At 39.8% G+C, this 19,707-nt stretch overlaps 1 protein-coding gene and 1 long non-coding RNA gene across 6 annotated transcripts in view; one reads left to right on the plus strand and one right to left on the minus strand.

Moving 5' to 3' along the window:
• LOC119647848 (solute carrier family 26 member 6) overlaps positions 1–19,707 on the plus strand; it is a 61,063-nt gene that overhangs the window by 23,412 nt on the left and 17,944 nt on the right. For 2 of the 4 annotated variants that reach the window (XM_038049115.1, XM_038049113.1), the window contains exon 2: positions 17,448–17,532. In XM_038049115.1, coding sequence (XP_037905043.1) covers positions 17,507–17,532 — 26 coding nt within the window. In that variant the 5' untranslated portion in view covers positions 17,448–17,506. Of the gene's footprint in view, positions 1–17,182; positions 17,386–17,447; positions 17,533–19,707 lie in introns of those variants that run through there. The other 2 variants (XM_038049116.1, XM_038049112.1) reach the window with 2 other exon arrangements.
• Positions 16,240–17,113, minus strand: LOC119647849. 2 transcript variants are annotated; one of them, XR_005248952.1, is made up of 3 exons: positions 16,558–17,113; positions 16,353–16,416; positions 16,240–16,295 (listed from the first exon to the last, which is right to left on the minus strand). It is a non-coding gene; the product is annotated as an uncharacterized LOC119647849 (long non-coding RNA). The 2 variants fall into 2 exon arrangements; XR_005248951.1 differs by having other exon boundaries at positions 16,353–17,113.

Raw genomic sequence — 19,707 nt, forward strand, 5'->3', positions numbered from 1 at the left:
GGGGAATGAGGGCTCAAAATATGCCTCTAAAAAAGTTTTAACAGGTGTCGTTCTCAGAACCTATCCATCCGAAAAATCTGAAAAAATCACAGTGATGTATCTAAACGAAATCTAGGGCTCAAAATACATCCCGTTCCTATATCTGCACAAATAAAGTTAAAAATAGTATATTAGCAAATCTAGAAATTTTGCCGAAAGCCCCCCTTAAGTTTTTGGTAGAAGTATAGTAATAATATAAGGAATAACATCCGCTAGAAGTATAGCAATAATATAAGGAATAACATGAGGGATTACCTTGGGAAGTTTGAATGAAATCCAACTATTATTAACAAAGTTATAGAAGGTGAGACTTTTCCATTTTATGTTAATTTCGCGCATCCTAATCTGTATGATATCATCATAACATATCAATTCGTCAATTTGTGTTCCAATTTATTCCCTTCAAATTACTTCCCTTGAGAGCGAATATACTTCTCTCACCGGTGTTTCAACTGTTCCATGCATCTGGAAAACTCTGTTTCAAGGATGCTGTTCAATAGTTTCAGTGTTTTTTCCTTGATCTCCTCCATTGTCTGAAACCGCTGTCCTTCCATTGATAACTTGAGTTTTGGGAACAGCCAGAAGTCACAAGGAGCCAGGTCATTAGACGGCAAAAACTCGCGAATCAGGGGCACGGTGTGACAAAGCGCGTTGACGTGGTGGAAAAACCACTCGCCTGATGCCCATAATTCTAGCCCCTTCCAACGAATCTTTTGGAGTAAAGTTCTCAGGGTTTGGAAATATCGATAACGATTGATCGTCTCATTTTGTGGGAAGAATTAGTGATGGATGACACCCTTCGAGTCGAAAAAAAACAGAAAACAGACCACTAGCTTCCTCCAAACTACAATTTTCAGTGTAGATACTGTACTGTACTGATGAAGGGGGTAGTTGCTCCCGAAATATATATCTACATTGAAAAACAAAAATTGAAGTTTGGAGGAAGCTACTGGTCTATCAATTTAAGGAACAACAATTTTAATCATTTTTTCAGAGTACGTATATATAAAGGTTTTTGATAGTAGTTACAAACAATTTCAGCAGTTCTAGAACGCGCTGTGGAGACTTGCGATGAGTACGCCAAAGATGCTTTCTCCTGGTAAGGAAGGAAAGTGTCGCTAACCGTTGATCGAATACTTCTCAGAACCCTTGAAAGAAGTAGTTTTATTACTATCATTTGAAATATCATCATTTGAACACAGAAGATGCGTAAAAATATGGATGTCAGGTTAACAAACTAATTTGTATTCGCTACCCGGCCTCACCAGAGTGATGGTCTACCAATAAAATTGTAAAGTTTTTGCGTTCATGTCATTCGTCTCCAAAGGATCAATCCACAAGCTCTAGGGTTTCTATAGAGCTGATGAGTATTTTATTCAAGACAACCCAGAGTTTGTTATTACTCATTCTTGTATTTTAATGGGGATGGTTGCCCTAAGTCATTGGAATAAAAAGGGGAGTGTATAACCTGGTGCTTGGATTACGCAGTCACAGACCGCCCTCCTAAAACATAAATGATTGAGCGGGTTGATCGTTATCTTCCTTAATGCAAATAGCGTAGTAAATCTGGTACAGGAATCGTATATGCTAATGCCCATTCAGGGGTAAAAATTATCCTTAAATGTGTCTGCTTTTAGGCCGACGGAAAAACTTAAGATAGTAAATCTTCACTAGTTGTAAGAAAACCAGTTTTTATATTTACTTTTAATTGCGTTGAACCTTTCTTTCATAGTCACATAAGTAAAGAGGACTTTGAGGATTATCTACAGGTTGTAGTAACAAGTAAAGGATCTTTTTAACGAGGATACAGTTACTTTGATTGCAGTGTTCGGTTGATACTCTAATAAAAGGTTTCATTCAAGTTGTTTAAGTTCTCAAAATAACTACTTACTAACTGTGACAATTAACCCAAGTGAAACCAGTACGCATTACTTTATCACACGCACCTCTTCGGAAAGTTTGTATTTCGTGCCTTACTATCACGATTAATAAGAACTAAAATGAATGCGTTTTCCGTGAAATAAACGTGACACTTTTGTTATCGTTCCTAGGAACTGATCTGCATGTTCAAACAATGTACGTATTACATGTTTATATCTATATTTCATCAAGTTGACTTACTCTCAACTCATTCACATGACTACAATTTGGATTAAATGATTTTCTATTTTTAGTCTTCAGGTTTCTGAGCTTATTCTTGTTGATAATAGAGGAAAATTTTTGCAATATTAATTAATGTCAATAACTTGGCTTTGTAGGTGAATTAGTGAGTAGTATCGCATCGGGAAAAACAAAATACACGCAACATCTGGAAATAATGGAAATATATCTTTTTATTGAGCAATTAGTCGTATCTCATTGAACCGTTGATCAGAATGGATGTGCCTTATCTTTGCTATTGGCAACATTGTGTATTTTAAGTCAATTGAGAGGCGGTTATGGTTTATTTGAATAGCTGGATATAGTCTTCATTGCATTTATTTGATATTTTATGATGAGCCTACAGACAACTGCTTGTGTTTATTAGTATTCCATAATCATTTTGTGTTGAAATTATCATTATCATCAATGGCGCGACAACCTAAATTCAGTACGATACGCATCCTCCTGTCTGGGTTTAACGACCTCGCCCTCCAGTTTGAAAACTTTAATAGTATCTGCGTCAGCCAAATTTTCCATTCATATAGCGCCTGGGAGTTCCTTCCGCTACCAATCATTCTACGAGCTTCTATAATTTAACTAGAATCCATTTAAATAATTATTTATATATAGTAACTTGGGCAACTAATGATTGTATCTAATGATCCAGTCTGCGCCTTACTATTATATATTGGTTCCAATATGCGTCGTAGTATACGAAGTTCGCTCGTGGTTTTGCGTCAAGAGTTCAGATTGCGCATCGATATATAATACTATATGACTACAGTTGAAATTGAGATTTTATATAGCAGATCTTATTTTTCCAGTGCACTATGCCTGATATCATCAGTCGGTATAATATGCTTCAACAGTGAATGAATGCACCGCTCGATCTCGTCTTTTCGTTTTTTGTCCGCTGCACAAGAAGCTAAACGAAAGAAGCCATGTTCTTCACGTTATAGTCCCTATTGTCATATTTCGTCTCTCTGGTGTCTTCCTTCTTGTTTGAGTCATGCATACTCTTTTGGCATTATTAGCTCTTGGCTTGACCTCTTTCACTACATACTCCAGGTGCTGGGCATTCCTTTGGGTATAAAACGTGTCATCCGCATACAATACTGTTTGGCTGGACCCAAACGTTCCTGCTGAGTACACGGTATTTTCCTGGGTCAAGTTGAAGTGCACGGAAGCTGGCCATCTCTCTGTTTCAGTCCTAAGTCAGTTTTTGAGTTCTTTGTTATTTCATTGTATTGTTTTACTTTACATTTCCTTGTGAATCATTTTCTTTTCCGCAAGTTCTTCAATCGACTGGCCTGGGAGAACACTGCATTTGTGGCGGATTTGGCTTTAAATCGTTTTTCCATATCCTGGAATTCCTCCATTAACAATTTGGAAAAGATTTTTTCCATAGTATCGCCTTTGTTCTGTTTGGCGTCCCAGCTCTTTTGCCGCCACCTTCGTTGTCCCCCCTTTGGTTTGTCAGTCCCCATCGGTATGTCACTGCCATTCCGACTGGTTCGTTTTGCGAATAGTCTATACGATATTTTGAGAGTAGCTCCTATTGATCCCGCTACTGTTGGAAAGAAGTTTAATTTACCATTTAATTCGACACTCTGTATTCCGAATCACCCCATATCACAATTCCTAATATTAAAAAATATTGTATAGAATTCAAAACAATAAGTCCTCTCAAATCCGCTCAACATTTGGAAAGATAACTTTGGTGATTTTTGTACAACAAGCTCTATCTTTGGGAATGAATAGTCTCCTCTTTCTCTTTGCTTTTCGTAGATTCCGGCCAGCTACGTAAATTATATTCAAATATATTACACATACGAATATTAGCCATATTACGTGATTCATATTCTTTTAATTTCACGGCAATTGAAGCATTCAGAGTACACAAATAACAGCTGTTTAAGATATGACAGAATATGAAAGAACTTGGCGGAATGCTTTGGAAAATCCCAAGAATTCATTGAAAAAATTTCCAAATCTTTTGAACCCACATTTCTTCTGTCTTTTGTATTTTCTCAGAATTATAGAGAATATTTTTTTTCCCAATAGATGAGCAATGTAGATATTCCAAAAATTTGCTGACGGCTTCGGGAAAAGTATAATTGCAATGCCCCTCATAAATCGATGCTGGATCATCTTGAATCAAAAGATGATCGCTTTCCACAGGTAACGCTGGGAGGGTTTTTAGAAATTTCAATTTTTCCCTTTTTGGCAACACTTTGAACTGAAAAACGCGATTTTTACAGAGAAAAGCCGTTTAATTTATTATTGAAAATAAAAAATATTAACAAATTTAAAAAAACTTACTATCGTAAATTATGCACGGAAATAGAGTTCAAAATTTCAGAAGGATCGGTGCAGTAATTTTGGAGTTATGAAAACATGAGTTGCGAGAAAAACGCTTTGAAATTTTGAACACTAAAAAAATTGGAATAAAATTTTCATAGCGAGTTTTATCGGTTTAGCTCACACTGAATCATCGATGCTAGGTCCATAAAGGATGTTGTTGTCATCCATGATGTCTATAGCCTTCTTCAGTTCCCGGCTCCACTTGGCTTATCGCTGGTCTACTACTGATTCTCATGCCTAGAATGAAGGCTACTAAAGCAAAGAACCTTCACTGAAGGCACAGGCTGCCACATAAGCTGCAATCTCAACAGTGATGTTCTCGCATTTGCTTAGTGGGACACATTCTGCATTCTACCATATATTTAACAGAAACCAAAGACATATGGATACATATAGCTCGAAAATCTTATCTACTACGATGGGGAATAAAATACCACAGTTCTTGTAAAAATTGTCATTTTGAATTAGAGGACAAGTCGAGATACCGGAAGCCGGGCGCTTCGGGTATAAAGATTTTGTGCTCAACTTATGTAAGAAAGTCGTTATGTACGATTTTCCATTCCGATATAGTTAAGAAGACAAAATGTTCAGTCATATTTTGCCAAACTCCAAGATACACATATGTACAGACAAATCAACAACAAAAATACTGTTTTCACCCTAAATAAACAAACATTGTCTATTACCGCATGACGATGCATGCTTGGCTATGTGCGCATCTAAATTGAGGTAAGGTATCTTCACGCATTTCCAGTCTAAAACAAGTCGGGAAACCGGAAGCTGGACGCTTCAGGTATGAAAGGTTTTGTATATTTCTTAGTACGTAGCACGTAATATATCCATATATTATGTGAGAGTATCCACTTTCGGGTGATATTGACATTCATCGTCTTCAATATTCAAAGAAGCAACAAATTTGAGGTATTATAACTTTGTTAGTAATAGTGCGATTTCCACCAAACTTGATAAGATCATGCTCTATATTATAGCCTATATCATTGCAAAATGTCATGGTACTAGGATGAACTTAAGGGGGGTTTCTAACCAAATACAAAAAATTGTAGTAATATACTATTATTAACTTTATTTAAACAGATATCGGGATGGAAGGTATTTCGGAGCCCAGGCACCATATAGTGGCAGCCTCCTGATTTTTTTCAGATTTTTCGGTTTGGTAGTTTCTGAGAATGGCCCCCTTAAAGAAGTGATCACTTTCAACCCCCCGCGCTCCCCACCCTTGCAACGAATGTCAAAACTAAGATCGGCTTTGAAAAGTACTAATCGAGACCTTTAATTTGATACCCCACATGACTATATTTGATGAAAAAAAATTGTACACCCCCCTTTTGCATGTATGGGGACCCCCCCTTAAATTCAACGTAAAAGGATGTCATTCACTGTATGCGTGAGCGTTCACAGTTCCCACCTTTCTACCAAATTTGGTGTCAATCGCTATAACCGTCTCCGAGAAAAATGCGTGTGACGGACAGACAGACAGACAGACAGACGGACAGACAGACAGACGGTAAACCGATTTTAATAAGGTTTTGTGTTTACACAAAACCTTAAAAAGCATAAATATATATAGCTGAAATACGAAACTTTGACCTCTTATAATTTTGTTAATAATATATTTTATATTATCGTCTATGCTTTACTCTTGGGATGAACTTAAGGGGGGGCTCTCCTGTAAATTTCCAAAACATAGTAATATACTATTGTTAACTTTATTTGTGGAGATATCGGAATGGTATGTATTTTAAGGCCTAGATTTCATATAGTTGCATCACTTTGATTTTTTTCTGATTTTTCGGTTGGGTAGGTTATGAGAACGAGACCTGTTTCACTTTTTGGGGCACACATTTTGTGCCTTTTCTTCCCTATGTTTCACTCAATACCAGAAAGAATATCAGTTTCGAGAAGTATTAATTGAGACCTTTTAAGGTTTTGTGTAAACCCAAAACCTTATTAAAATCGGTTTATTGTCTGTATGTCCGTCTGTTCGTCCGTCACACGCATTTTTCTCGGGGCGCGACACCAAATTGGTAGAAAGGTGGGAACGGTGAACGCTCACACATACAGTGAGTTACATTCTTTTACGCCGAATTTAAGGGGGGTCCTCATACATGCAAAAGAGGGGTGTACAATTTTTTTTCACTAAATGTAACTATGTGGGGTATCAAATGAAAAGTCTCGATTAGTACTTTCCGATGCCGGTCTTAGTTTTGACTTTTGTTTGAATGGGAAAAGTGCGGGGGTAGAAAGTGATCATCTCTTTAACGGACCCATACTCAGAAACTACGTTAATGAACTGCATTGTAACTTCAATAAATTGTATTGGATCAGATCCTTTTAATTATACAGGCATCAGACAAGCAATGCCCTTTCTTCTTCGATCATAACTTACCACCTCAGTTGCTGCGTCTAGACGACATTCGTCATTAAAGATGACCGACAAAAAATTAAAAAAGCCAAAATTTGACAACTATGCCGAGAAAACATTATTTTTAACCAATTTAACTTTCTCCAAAAGCTAGAATTGTAGTCCTCGTACAAGCAGGCCCATAACAATCGCCGTCGCGGCATCGCTTTTGGTAACTTTTACGAGACCTCCTGCATTTCCACCCATTTTCATTCCAAACGCCCGCGCCAACTCCAGCGTCTCTTACGTCACCCAAAATGCTCTGAGAAGTTGCAATTCAAGCCTCAATAGGCTTTTCACAAAATTAGTCGGTCTACTACTTGAGTAGGCTTCCGTTTTCTCCTAAAATTTTTTCGACTACTCTGAAAAACCTCTGGTGTATCACTAACAATACTGAATTGTCTTACTAATTGAGCCACTGATTATTTACAAACATCGACGTTTAAGGCAAACCCTAGATAGCTTTTTTCCTCTTTCAAAAGGAATCCACTTCGCATTTTCTATTTTACCCATTTCCTGTTGATTTATCGTTATTAAAAAACTGAGGTATATATTGCAAAATAAAATCAATGTTTTTAGTCACATGGATCCATATTACAAACCTCACAAAGAATTATTCTAAGCTTAACTATTTGATTTTCCCGAGTAAAACCTCGGAAAGCCCAACAATATTGAAAAATCGACCAGCTTAGAATACCATTTTCGACAGAATGAGGCGATTGACAGGGAAATAACGGTTCTAATTTTATTCTAATGTCCCACCCTCGATAGTGGAAAAACAAATGAAATTAACAACGTATTTTGATTTTTTTTTTCACAATCAAAACTGTTTGATTGATGTCTGACAAGTTTTCTTTGCTCTGGGCAAAATTGTCAGCCTTTTTGTAAAAAATTGTTTGTTTAGTGCTTGAAAGGGGTCCACGGATCAAAAGCAGTGGGAGAAAGTCTTTCTACAATTGCTCCGGTTTGTCATCCCTTAATAGTTGAATCTTAAGCCTTAATTTATTCAAATTGAACACCACACCATTTTAGAACGTAATTTGCTCCGCTCTCAAAATTCATCGTATGTGTGTAAAATATTCATATTTCATTGATTTGTAAATAAAAAAAATGTTTACGTTTCGCTAATAATCCATCATCATTTGCGTCTACTTTACTATTGCCTAAAAAAATGGTGTTCTTTCTTTTTAAATTATTGAAATATTTTATTTTTAAATCGCCTACTGACTTCTAACAACTGCGTCTATTTACGCCTGGAGGAGTCGCAAATTGACCGTGAACTGGGAAGGTCATTAATTTTTAGTTAGAAAAAGAATTGTTTGGGAGTCAGTCGTACAGTTGATTGGTGAATAAAACCATATATATTTTTTTATGTGATGAGTGGATACTGCATGTTGTGCATATGCAAGCTAGAATATGCCACACAGGGATGGTTTGAATAAGTCAATTGTACAGGTGGGCTCAGGCTCGTTGAGGAAACTTAACTCTAGATTCTTGTGAATCGTATTTTGTTGCAAATTTCATGATTAGTGGGTTATCTCACATTCGTTAAAAGATACGAGGAAGCAAAAGTAAAAAGAATTTATTTTTTTAACTGACTAGTAAAAAAGTTTGTCAGCAGTGTGACAATAGTGACCTCTTGGGTAATCTTCCAGACGATGGCGCCCACCGCTTATCCACCGCGAAAGCGAATTTATCTCTTCCCTGTTATTAGCTAAAATTGTCAGTAATTTTATTTTATAGTAGCTAATTGTGCTACTGGGAATTCTTAGATTAGATTCTTAGATCCAAAATTTATAATAAAATGTTTATTCTCCTCTTACTGTTTTATCCTCCATCAAATCGCAATATATATTTTTCTTTTGAAATTAATAGTAATTAACTTTATGCAACATTTGCGAAATATAAATTAAATTTTCTTCAAGTCATTCTCCATTCAATCGCCTCACCCTACTCCAATAATAACAACCTGTCCTAATCAGTTCGCACGCAAAAATGTTAACATACCTTTCATATACTTTTTTCATTGTCTTCAGTTAAATTAATTCCTATTTTTATATTTGTCGTTGATAAATATTGGTGGCTAACGTAAGAGGTATAAAAATGAGCATTGATCGTTACGTGTATTCATTTCCCCAATAGATTATTGCAATGGCAGCGGATATAGGTGAGATAAGCTTTTGGATATTTTCTGGGAATTGGCTTAGTTTTATTGAACGTTTCCATAGATTTGCAACGCTTGCATTAGCTAATGGGTATTTAGTGCTGCAGACTACCACGTGGTCTGAAAAGTTCGTAAGCCTTTAGCCTCAAAATAGGCCTCACTTTCGGCAATTACCTCTTCATCGGCACTAAATTTCTTTGCAGCGAGCATTTTCTCGAGGTCGGAGAACGGAAAAAAGTCGTTGGGGATCAAATCTGGAAAATACTGTGAATGCGGAAGCAATTCGAAGCCCACCTAATCCAATTTTGTCATAGTTTTCATTGATTTGTGACACGGTGGGTTGTCTTCAAATGGGGCCGTTTTTTCGCGATTTCATCCTTCAAACGCTCTAGTAACGCTATGTGATAGTCGCTTTTGATGGGTTTTCTTTTCTCAAGATTCTCGATGAATAGTATACCATGTGCATCCCAAACGACTATACTGATGCCATAGCCTTGCCAGCAGGCTGTTGCGTCTTTGAACGCTTTGGAGTCGGTTCACCACGGCAGTCCACTCAGATGACGATCGTTTTGATTCTCGTGTGAAGTAATGGAGCCATGTTTCGTCCATTGTCACATATCGACGCATAAATTTGGGTTTTTTATGGAGGGAGAGCTTCAAACAAACGATATTGTATTTGGTCGACTGTGAGCTCGCGCGGCACCCACTTTGAGCAGAGCTTTCGCATATCCAAGCATTAATGCACGATATGTCTAACACGTACATATGATATCCTTAAAGCCCCAGCTATCTCGATCAACTTCACTTTACGGTTATACAAAACTATTTTGTGGGCTTTTTTGATGTTTTCGTCGGTAACAGACTCTTTGGGGCGTCCACTGCTTGTATCGTTGCCGGTGCTCATTTCGACTCATTTAAACTTAGCAAACCACTTCTCAATGGTTGGCCCTGACTTCAACAGTCTCTTTTTCGCCAAAAAGGAATGCTTTATTAAGACGAAATCCCTCTTCATCCATTTTTTTTTTCAACCTAACAAAAGTTGCTTCACTCAACATGCTCTATCCCACAAATAATATAATAGTCGGACAACTGTCAAATTTGTACACTGGTATTTGAAGGTTAGGGTTAACTAAAAATCATATAGATTTAATTCTAGTAACGCCATCGATGGGTTAGCCTACGAACTTGTCAATCGATCTGGTGCAACATGTATTCAAGTAAGCTTTATACTTCATATGCATGCCCAATGTACATAGATTATTTTGTTGTATGTAACTTTGACGGTGTTTTTCACCTAGTCGTCGGTAGCAGCCTTTAGTTAAAGTGCACTTGCACACATTGTTAATCTGAGGAATTCTGGTTGATCATTTTAAAGTTAAGGTACTTCAATTGTACCGCTACAAACTTCCCGCTTAATTCTACCTCATTCCTTTCATACGCTATCCTTGTAAATAGTAATGCGAGCTGTCATATTTGTAGATAATTCTTTATTAATGACATTGGTTGACATTTTTATTTGGTTAGGTTTTCTTTTGTGAAATTGTTAATTTTTCGTTTTCACAACACACAAGCGTTTGTCTATTTTGGCTGCTTCCCGCTGAGCTGATTCCAGGTTAGGGAGAGCCGTCGCCATATACCCGAGGAGGACGATCAGACCAGAATTTGGCAAGGATCTATCCGCTGAACCTGCTGTATAAACCAGTGCCGCGTCTCTAATGTTAATGCCCAAATCAATACGTGTCCTAAGAAGACCATGGGTTTATGCTTACATGGAGGTACTCACGTTGAACGTCTCCTCATTCGAAGGAATTTATTATTTCTTCGGATAATCGAGTAAAACTGATGATGTCTATGATTTTCGCAGCAAAGTTTGCTTCCTTATCAAAGGGAAGTCAATTATGAAGATTTTCGTGCATTCATATGTCTCTATGGCGGCTCCTCGTTTCACAAATTCTACTGGAATTTCGCTTACTCATTGCACTTTGTTGCTCTTTTAATTATTTAGGGACTTCTTAATATTTTCTACAGTGGAAGAGCTCGAGGGTGATTGGCTACTTCTTTGTAGTCGTCTTATCTTCCGGCAGGTCCAATTTCACCATTTGGCGCGCATGCTTTGATAGCATGAATGGTTTGACTTGCTTACAGTTCTTCGTCCTGGTGGTCTTTCGCAACTACTACCACTGCCAGCTCGTCAGCAAAACCAAACAATGTTGTCTCTCTTGGCACGCGAAGGCGCAGGGGTCCCAGTACGAAGCCTTGGAGAACACCTGCGGTCATAACATATTCCTTCGGTCCGTTGTCCGTCTCGTACCAAAGAAGTCTCTCCGAAAGGAAATTCTCAATTATCCAAACAAGTAACCAGGGACACCTAGTTTAACCAGGAAGCCCTTAATCCAACCCCTGTTGGTTGGCTTGAAGGTGTTCCTAACATTCAGCGTTACAACCGCGCAGCAGTTACCAGCGGCAGATGCCTTCCGGGCCAGATCCACGACCGTTTCAATGGCATCAACCGTGGACCGCGCTCTACGAAACCCATACTGCCGCTCCGATAGACCACCCGCTAGCTCGACGAACGGAAGCAGCCTGTTGTATATCATTCTCTCCAACATCTGCCCTATAGTGTTTAAAAGACAGATAGAGCGATATGAAGAGGGTGCCCCAGGTGGTTTTTAGGGCTTCGGTAGCAGAACCAACCTCTGCCTTTCCCACTGAGCAGGAAACACTCCTTCAATCATGCATAATTAAAATGTACTTCTGAACCATGCGGGCCTGATTTTAGCATCCAACTTTAGGGCTTTGTTCGGAATCCCATCCAATTCCGGAGCCTTATTGTCTCCAATTCGTCCACAGATCTCCAATTCCGGGGCCTTATTGTCTCCAATTCGTCCACAGATCTCCCGTAGTTCCTCTTCGGTCACTCCGGTGATTGTGAAGACCTCCTGTTGAACCATCGGGTGAGGTCCGCCTTCTTCTTGTTGTGGGAAAAGGATTGCGATTATTCTGAGCAAAAGTTGCGGGCACTTGGGGGGTCACTTGGGGTGATTTTTGCCCACGAATCTTGTTCATTACAACCTTGTAAGCGGCGCTTCACCGGATCGTATTTGCTTCAAAGCACAACTGCTTGTAGCAATTCCGCTTAATTTTTCGTATAGCCTCCTTAAGGCTACTTCGGGGATCGCGATATTCTTTCTCCGAAAGCTTCAGTGGACCACCCAGCTATCTTGGCTTTTGATGCTTACTCGACTGTCGCCTCCCCCATTCCTGACGTCGAGAAAGATGGCCTCATTGTCACTGTGAGTATAGCGCTCACTCACCAGACCATCCCTCTCGCCAACGAGGCACTAAGGTAGGTTAGATCGACGATTGAGCCTAGTCCTCTGCCTCGGAAGGTGGGTACGCATCGAAAGTTGGCGAGTACGTTGTCCAGCTCCGCGAAGGTTTCAAGCAAGATTTAGCCTTTGGTGTTCGTCACTCGACTTCCCCAGTCTAAACACCACGCATTGAAATCGCCAGCAATGATTTTGGGGCCGTGGTCTAGAGGCTGTGGTCCTCATATTCTGTTAATGTTGTACTAGGAGGAGCATAGCAGCTGTAGATATGAACGTCGTTGACGTTCGCCTGTACAAAGCCGACTCTTAGGAATGCCATTGTTTCTTGCATGGCTTGTCGTCCACATGCCCATATGGCCGCGTTTCCCGATGAGTCTTTCGCCCACATAGCACTAAATTAATTTCGCTACGGTTCACATATTACCGCCAGGTCCACATTCGACTCTCGAATGGTTTGCGAGAGCAAATCTTTAGCTGTCTCGCAATGATTGAGGTTGATTTGTATCAACCACCACCTGCAACGTGCCGCTCATCTACTCCCGTTCTCCCTTTGCACAACATGTATTGCGGATTTCCAGTGCAGTCTTTGATAAGGTGGCCCTCTTCTCCACACTTTGTGCACCATCTCGATCTGTCGTACTCGCTAGTACATGCTGCTTCAAAGTGCCCGAAATCGAGGCATCTCTCAAGAGCATCTCTTGAGAGATATTTGCTACCTAAGTCGACACACGACCCAACCTATTCTTACCTTAATAATTAATAATAATAATAATAATCGTTGGCGCAACAATCTATATTGGATCAGGATCTTGAAGTGTGTTAGAGCACTTAATTCAAGACCGTAACGGTACACTACAGGATTACAGTACCCTAGAGGAGGCAATGTGATCAGTATTGCGCTCGCCCGAGATTATTACCCTGGTTTGACTCAGGTACTCATTCACAGCTGAATCGATTGGTATCCGACGTGAAATCACGATACAAATCCTGTTGCCACCAGTGAGATTTGAACCGCAACCTTCCGTACGACAGCCTTATGCTCTAACTACCTTACCCCCTTTAATCCCTGCTTCGACCAGCAAGCTAATAATAGCGGTCTGTGTACCTCTCCTTTTGATGGCACTGTCTTCCAGGTCGCTAAGGTTGAAGTGTTCCCTTAACGCAGCACAGATATCCGCTCGTGATGTGACCTCTTCTAGGTCTTTGCACTCGATCACTATTTGTTGGTTCCGAGCTTTCACGTCAGCTTATTCACCTAGCACCTTCTCCACGTGCCCGCGAAAGCTATCCACTATCTTCTCGTTAGATTTGTTTGGTTCCAGCAATAGATCCCCCTTTTGCGTACGTCTGACAGGGCTCACACTGCCACTCAGGTCTGTCAGTTCCGGATTGGCTTAGACTTTCCAAAGGATATCAGCGCAGGACATATCTCTTTTCTTGAAAATAATGTGTGCCGCTATTTGCCGCTCACCTTTGTCCATTTTTAAGGTTTTGTGTAAACACAGAACCTTATTAAAATCGGTTTACTGTCTGTCTGTCCGTCACACGCAGTTTTCTCGGAGATGGTTGTAGCGATTGACACTAAATTTGGTGGAAATGTGGGAACTGTGAACGCTCACGCATATCTTTTCTTTAACGGACCCATTCTCAGAAACTACCCAGACGAAAAACCTGAAAAAATCAATCCATACCGATACCTGTTCAAATAAAGTTAATAATAGTACATTACTATAATTTTTAGTAATTGGCAGGATAACCCCTCTAGAATCACGAAATTGCAGCATAGAGCATGATCCTACCAAATTCAGTGAAAATAGCACTATTCTTAACAAAGTTATAATAGGTGAAAACTGTCGCTTCTGGCAAATTTAAGACTTTGAATGTCAATATCACTTGAAAGTGGATATTTTCACATATTATATACATACATTATCTGCTACATACTAATGGCACAAATGCACACTCAAATCTCTTTATAAAAGAAATACACAAAACCTTTCATACCTGAAGCGTCTAGCTTCCGGTTTCCCGACTTCTTCGAGTTTACAAGCTGTAGGCTGTTCCCTTTTTGTCACAGTGGACCCGTAATCGAAGAACTACCCGGAATTTTCGCTGGCGCAGCTTTCTTTGGCGATCAGGCTTTTTTCTTCTTGGCCGCTTGTTGGACGCCAAGGGATTCACTTATTCCATGCCTACTCCGTTTGACCGCGTTTTCACCTATCTTATGTTGAGGTGACGTCACCTGCGTCTCCTACGTGATTGCCACATGACGCTTGGACGTTTGTCTCCACCGCCCTAATATAGGACAACTTAATACCTCGTATCAGAGGGCTGTTATTTTGGTGGATATTCCGCCTTTCTTTAATGAACTCACTAAGTTCCCCCAATGAAACAAACACTGTTGCAATTTGCTGCCTTCCACGATCGCCTTTTACAGCATCGATAGTTATGTCAGTCCGGGGACTCTCCCAAGTTCCTTTCCGAGTCTCTCGACGAATCTCGACTGCCTAGGCGTAAAGTTGCCTTCAGTAGTGACCACCCAAGTTTTAGCCTCGAAAAGGATTGGGGTTTTCATTTCCCCTCCACTAAGATCTCTTGTAGCATTAGATGGCGAAGTAGCCAAGCTTCCCATTACTGAGGCACTGTAGTCGCTGGATATCGACCGCCGGAAGCCCGGCCCCACTCCCAAAAACCACCGGTACTGAGTTTCCAACGCCCTGCACCGTATGGGTGTCCTTCCCATAGCCAATTTTTATCCACGGGTGGGCGTTTACTTCCCACCTACTCGGCCTCCCATCTCCTGATGCGTGCATGTGCATGCTCATAACGCATCCACCGAGCATTCCCTTATCCCCACGAAGGAACGCGCCTGGAGAGAGATTTGGCAGCTCCACACAGGAGACCGTGGGTATAAACCTACGCCACAGGGCCGGGGACCCTCTTTGGTACATTTTATTTCGATGTCTTTTATCTATTGAACACATGGCGAAACCGAAAAGTTTACGACAAACCCCACTACTGTCTACAAGTTCGAAGTTTATGTCATCATTACCGGGACTCATCATTTTGTAGTTTAGCAAGTATCATTTGAAAGTGATTCTCCTTGCCGTTAAACAGCCTTTGAAAAAATTCTTCTCTGTAGTACATCAGTGAGTTACCTGGTCTGAAATATTCCAAATAAAGAAGCCTCTTCTCTGTGTAGCCTGGCACTAGTGTCACCATACATGATACTAATTAATATGGATGCAAAGACATATAGGAAATTTCTGTTTAAAGGTACAACACATAGCTCCCGAAATAGATAGTTGATAGGCATGCTCGACATAGAAATCTTCAGACGTAATAACATCATAGTCTCACGCAATTACCTGTTGCTTGGTGTTGTCTCACGTTCAAAACCATCAGTCATGCATATTATCTAACAGTATCCCTTTCAGAAAAATATACGTTTCTAATTTGAATTGCGAAACAGCCCCTATTGAAATCATACGTAAGCAACCTCTCACAATAATCCTATTGATTTTTCGTTAATTTAAAGATACAAAGTAACATTGCACTCGAAATAAGAACGAATTGAATCGATTTGAGGGACGCCCATCAAGTGTCGCCTCACTCCATGCGCTCTGAATTCATTAGTTTGATATCATTTCTGTCAATTGATAAATGAGACTACAGTGGACATTTCAAATATATATTTATTAGTGGTGGAAATAATCTTTGAACGTAAATCACAGTTCGTTTGTAAACTATAGATGTTTCGCTAGTTTAGCACTTTTTTTTAAGCAAGTATATAAGGTGTTAATAATGACCGCAAGCGAAAAGTGGTGGTGAACTCCTAGCATTAAGAATTAAAAGATGATTGATCATGAAACTTCAATCACGTTATTTTCACCTTAAACATGCTGTCCCTGTGAAGTGATATCTGCTGTGAATGGTGTCAATTTTTCTTGAGTATTCTAAGTGAAGTGGAAGATATGAAACTCAAAAAACTGATTAAAACTGACGCTTAATTAACAATAATACATATATGAATTAAGAAAAGGATAATGCGTTTTGTCACGATAACATATCTGATCTGCGATAAGCAAACAATTTACCTAAGAAAATTAACGCACTATTGAATAATTTTATTGAATTTATCGTTATCATTTTCAAGTACGTATTATTGATGAGTTTAACATGACTCCATAAAGTGAATGTCAATAGATATATTAAAGCTTGCTATTGCCCGTGGGTGTATAGGTTAACGGATAATTTGGAAACAATACTATCGATAGTATCTTATCTCTGTCACTTAGAATTCTTCTATCCGCCGCGTTTTTCGGGACACAGTTTGCGTAGATAGCCAGCTAACCACTAGAAATACAATGCAAGCTCAACTGCGGGGACAACATTTTGCCACTCCACTTGTGTGTTGTACACCCATTTCAACATCTAATTGTTTATGATTTCGATTTCAATAAAGGTTTGTCAGAAATTAAGTAATTTACGTAGAAGCGCACACCATATTGCCGTTTAAAAACAAATATTGTCGATTGTTTCGCTTCCCAACCTGGTATCTGTCTGCAATCAAGGAGGGTGTGATACGTATAGAAAACAAATCTCCTTTATATATGATGTAAATTCGCATGCTCTGGAACTGATAAGACAACATGCGATAGGCAGACTTTGGAAATGACCACTCCGTTCAAGACCGATTAAAATGTTATCATCATACGTTCAATAGCTCTCTCAGAGTTTGTTTAAATTTGATTAGTGCCTCGTGAATGTAGTGCCGAAACTCAGCCCAGATAGTAATGAGCACACGGTGCTGTGAAAAAAAGATATAAAGCTGTAGGGATACGTTTCCAAATGTTCAGTGACACCTGCTACTTACTATATAGTTACTAAGTAGTCCAGTTCATATTACAACATAATAAATTATTGTATAACAATTCCATCTAGTCCTCGTTCGTGTTTAATAAAGTATCTTTATTGTTTGTTTCAGTTTAATCCAAACTCGATCACAAAGGAATGGACCAAGAGTGTTAGCACAATTACGACAGAATGAATGGGGATTATACTAAACCGAAGTAAGTGAATCTTCGCAGATAGTGTGCATTTCAGGCGAATTTTGTGACAGTGACTCTTTGTTTGCATTAATGTATGTCAATGTGATTCACAACATGAGTTAAATTTTTTTCGTGCAAACGTTGGATTCGTCTGGAGTGCTTTTTCAAAGGCATGTATGATGATCTGTTAGTGAACATTTTTTTTGGGAACATTAGTCACTATTAATTATCATCTCCGGTAGAGAAATCAAAACTTTTCTGAATCGCTATTGTAGTGGTTAAAAATATCTTTGTGTATCTTCGTGGTTATAGCTACCCCAAACATCAGTTAACTACTACGAAACTTTAACATAATTTTTTTGTAACTAATATTATTTATTTGGTGTTTGCTGCAGTGATATGTGCGCGTTGAACTCCGAAAAGTGGAATGTGTTTCTAACTGAAATACACAAAAAAAATTGATAAGGGCAGATATCTGATTTATGGTCCGTTTATTTCTAAAACGTGCGATCAACAGAGTTTTTATTATCAAGGTTGTAAAATCCGGATCTGTTTTCAAGCTATTAGCCTTTTCAAGTCTCGGCTTTAAATTATTATTATTCTGTTAAGGGAAAGTCGCACCGCGTCCTTGAAGAATTATTGTGCCCCTTTTACTGGTTATAGTGTACCTATTGATCATAGTATCTCAAGCAGGCCTATAACTGTCAGGAACTTTAGTATGTTCCCTACTTCCAGATCTTTCAGCTTTGCATCTGGTATTAAGTGTTCTCCCAGATGTCTCGACCCACTTTGCACAAGTGTCGGACACTGTTCCAGGACGTGTGTAGACGTTTCGTCATACTCCTCACAAAACCTGCAGGCAGTGTCCGTAGATATCCCTAGCTTCCCTAGGTGATAGGTCAGCCGGCAACGACCAGTCCGAATTCCCACTATGATTCGGAGGTTCTTTTTGGTGAGGTTTAAGCAAACCTTTGTGCGCATGGGTTCGTATCTCCCAATAAGCTCCCTGGACTGCTCCAACCGTTCCTCTTCATTTATTAGAGTCATAGCCATGAAACTGTTTCCGATTCCACAGAAGAGTTCTGGCCCTAGTAAAGGCGTCCCTGCTCCCTTCTTGGCTAGTTCGTCCGCGGCCTTGTTGCCTTCCAATCCAACATGGCCTGGAACCCAAAGTATCCAGACTTTGTTGGACGAGCCGAGTGTATTCAGTCTCTCAAGGCATTCCCATATCAGCTTAGAGTTCACCTGGTTGGACCTAAGTGCCTTGATCGTTGCTTGGCTATCGGTGAGAATAGCTATGTTCTGTCCCCTATAGTTCCTTTGGAGATTAAAGGAGGCACATATGTCTATGGCATATATTTCCGCCTGAAATATGCTAGTGTACCTGCCCATTGGCTCAAAATACATTTTCTTTGGACCAATGACACTGGCACCCGCTTCCTCTGCTGTGAGGGATCCGTCAGTGTACCAAGTAATCAGTTGCTGGTTTAAGTCGTATGTCGCAGCCACGCTCTCCCAGTTTGCCTTGTTACTCCAACGTATTTCAAAATTCTTATTGAAGTGAAACCTTGTTGTCATGTTATCTTTTGGTATCAGTAATTCGGGATACCGCCTAGAAAGAATATCAATCTTCCTTCGGTTTAGGCAGCTCCCCGCCTCACTGATATTCTCGTCCATCCTGAATATTGCTTTCCTTATCTGCATCTGTATGTGAACTTTGGAAAACATATTTTAAATTAGGTTTAAGAATTATGCAAGCTCTTGGTTTCTCACAAGAGGAGTCCTAAATTATTATGCTTCCTACTTGCAGACCACGAATCTGCCCCTGGTACACCCAGGGCTCCTGAGCCAGCACCATTCCAATGTTCTCCATGGAATGGGCCCTTGTAATTACCGCAGATGCAGCTTTCGCATGGTGGAGGTTTATCTGGGCTATCTTAGTACTGGTTATTGGCTCCTTTATTGTTTGGAACTCTTCTCCACTGTCGGAGTATCGCCCTCTTCCTCCGACATGGCGGTTTCCCGGGCATCGCTGTCCACCCTAAGCTCTAGGAGTCCTAGGTCTAAATAGTCCAGCTTCTGCTCTTCACTGGGCAGCAGTCTACTTCCCTGGTTGATCCAGTCCTTTTCGCCTCTATGGTTTTCGAGACTTCTTCGGGAACCTCGGTATGCTTTTCACCCGGTGTCTCCTCCTCG

This window comes from Hermetia illucens, chromosome 2 (assembly GCF_905115235.1).
Source record: "Hermetia illucens chromosome 2, iHerIll2.2.curated.20191125, whole genome shotgun sequence".
NCBI classification, from domain to species: Eukaryota; Metazoa; Arthropoda; class Insecta; order Diptera; family Stratiomyidae; genus Hermetia; species Hermetia illucens.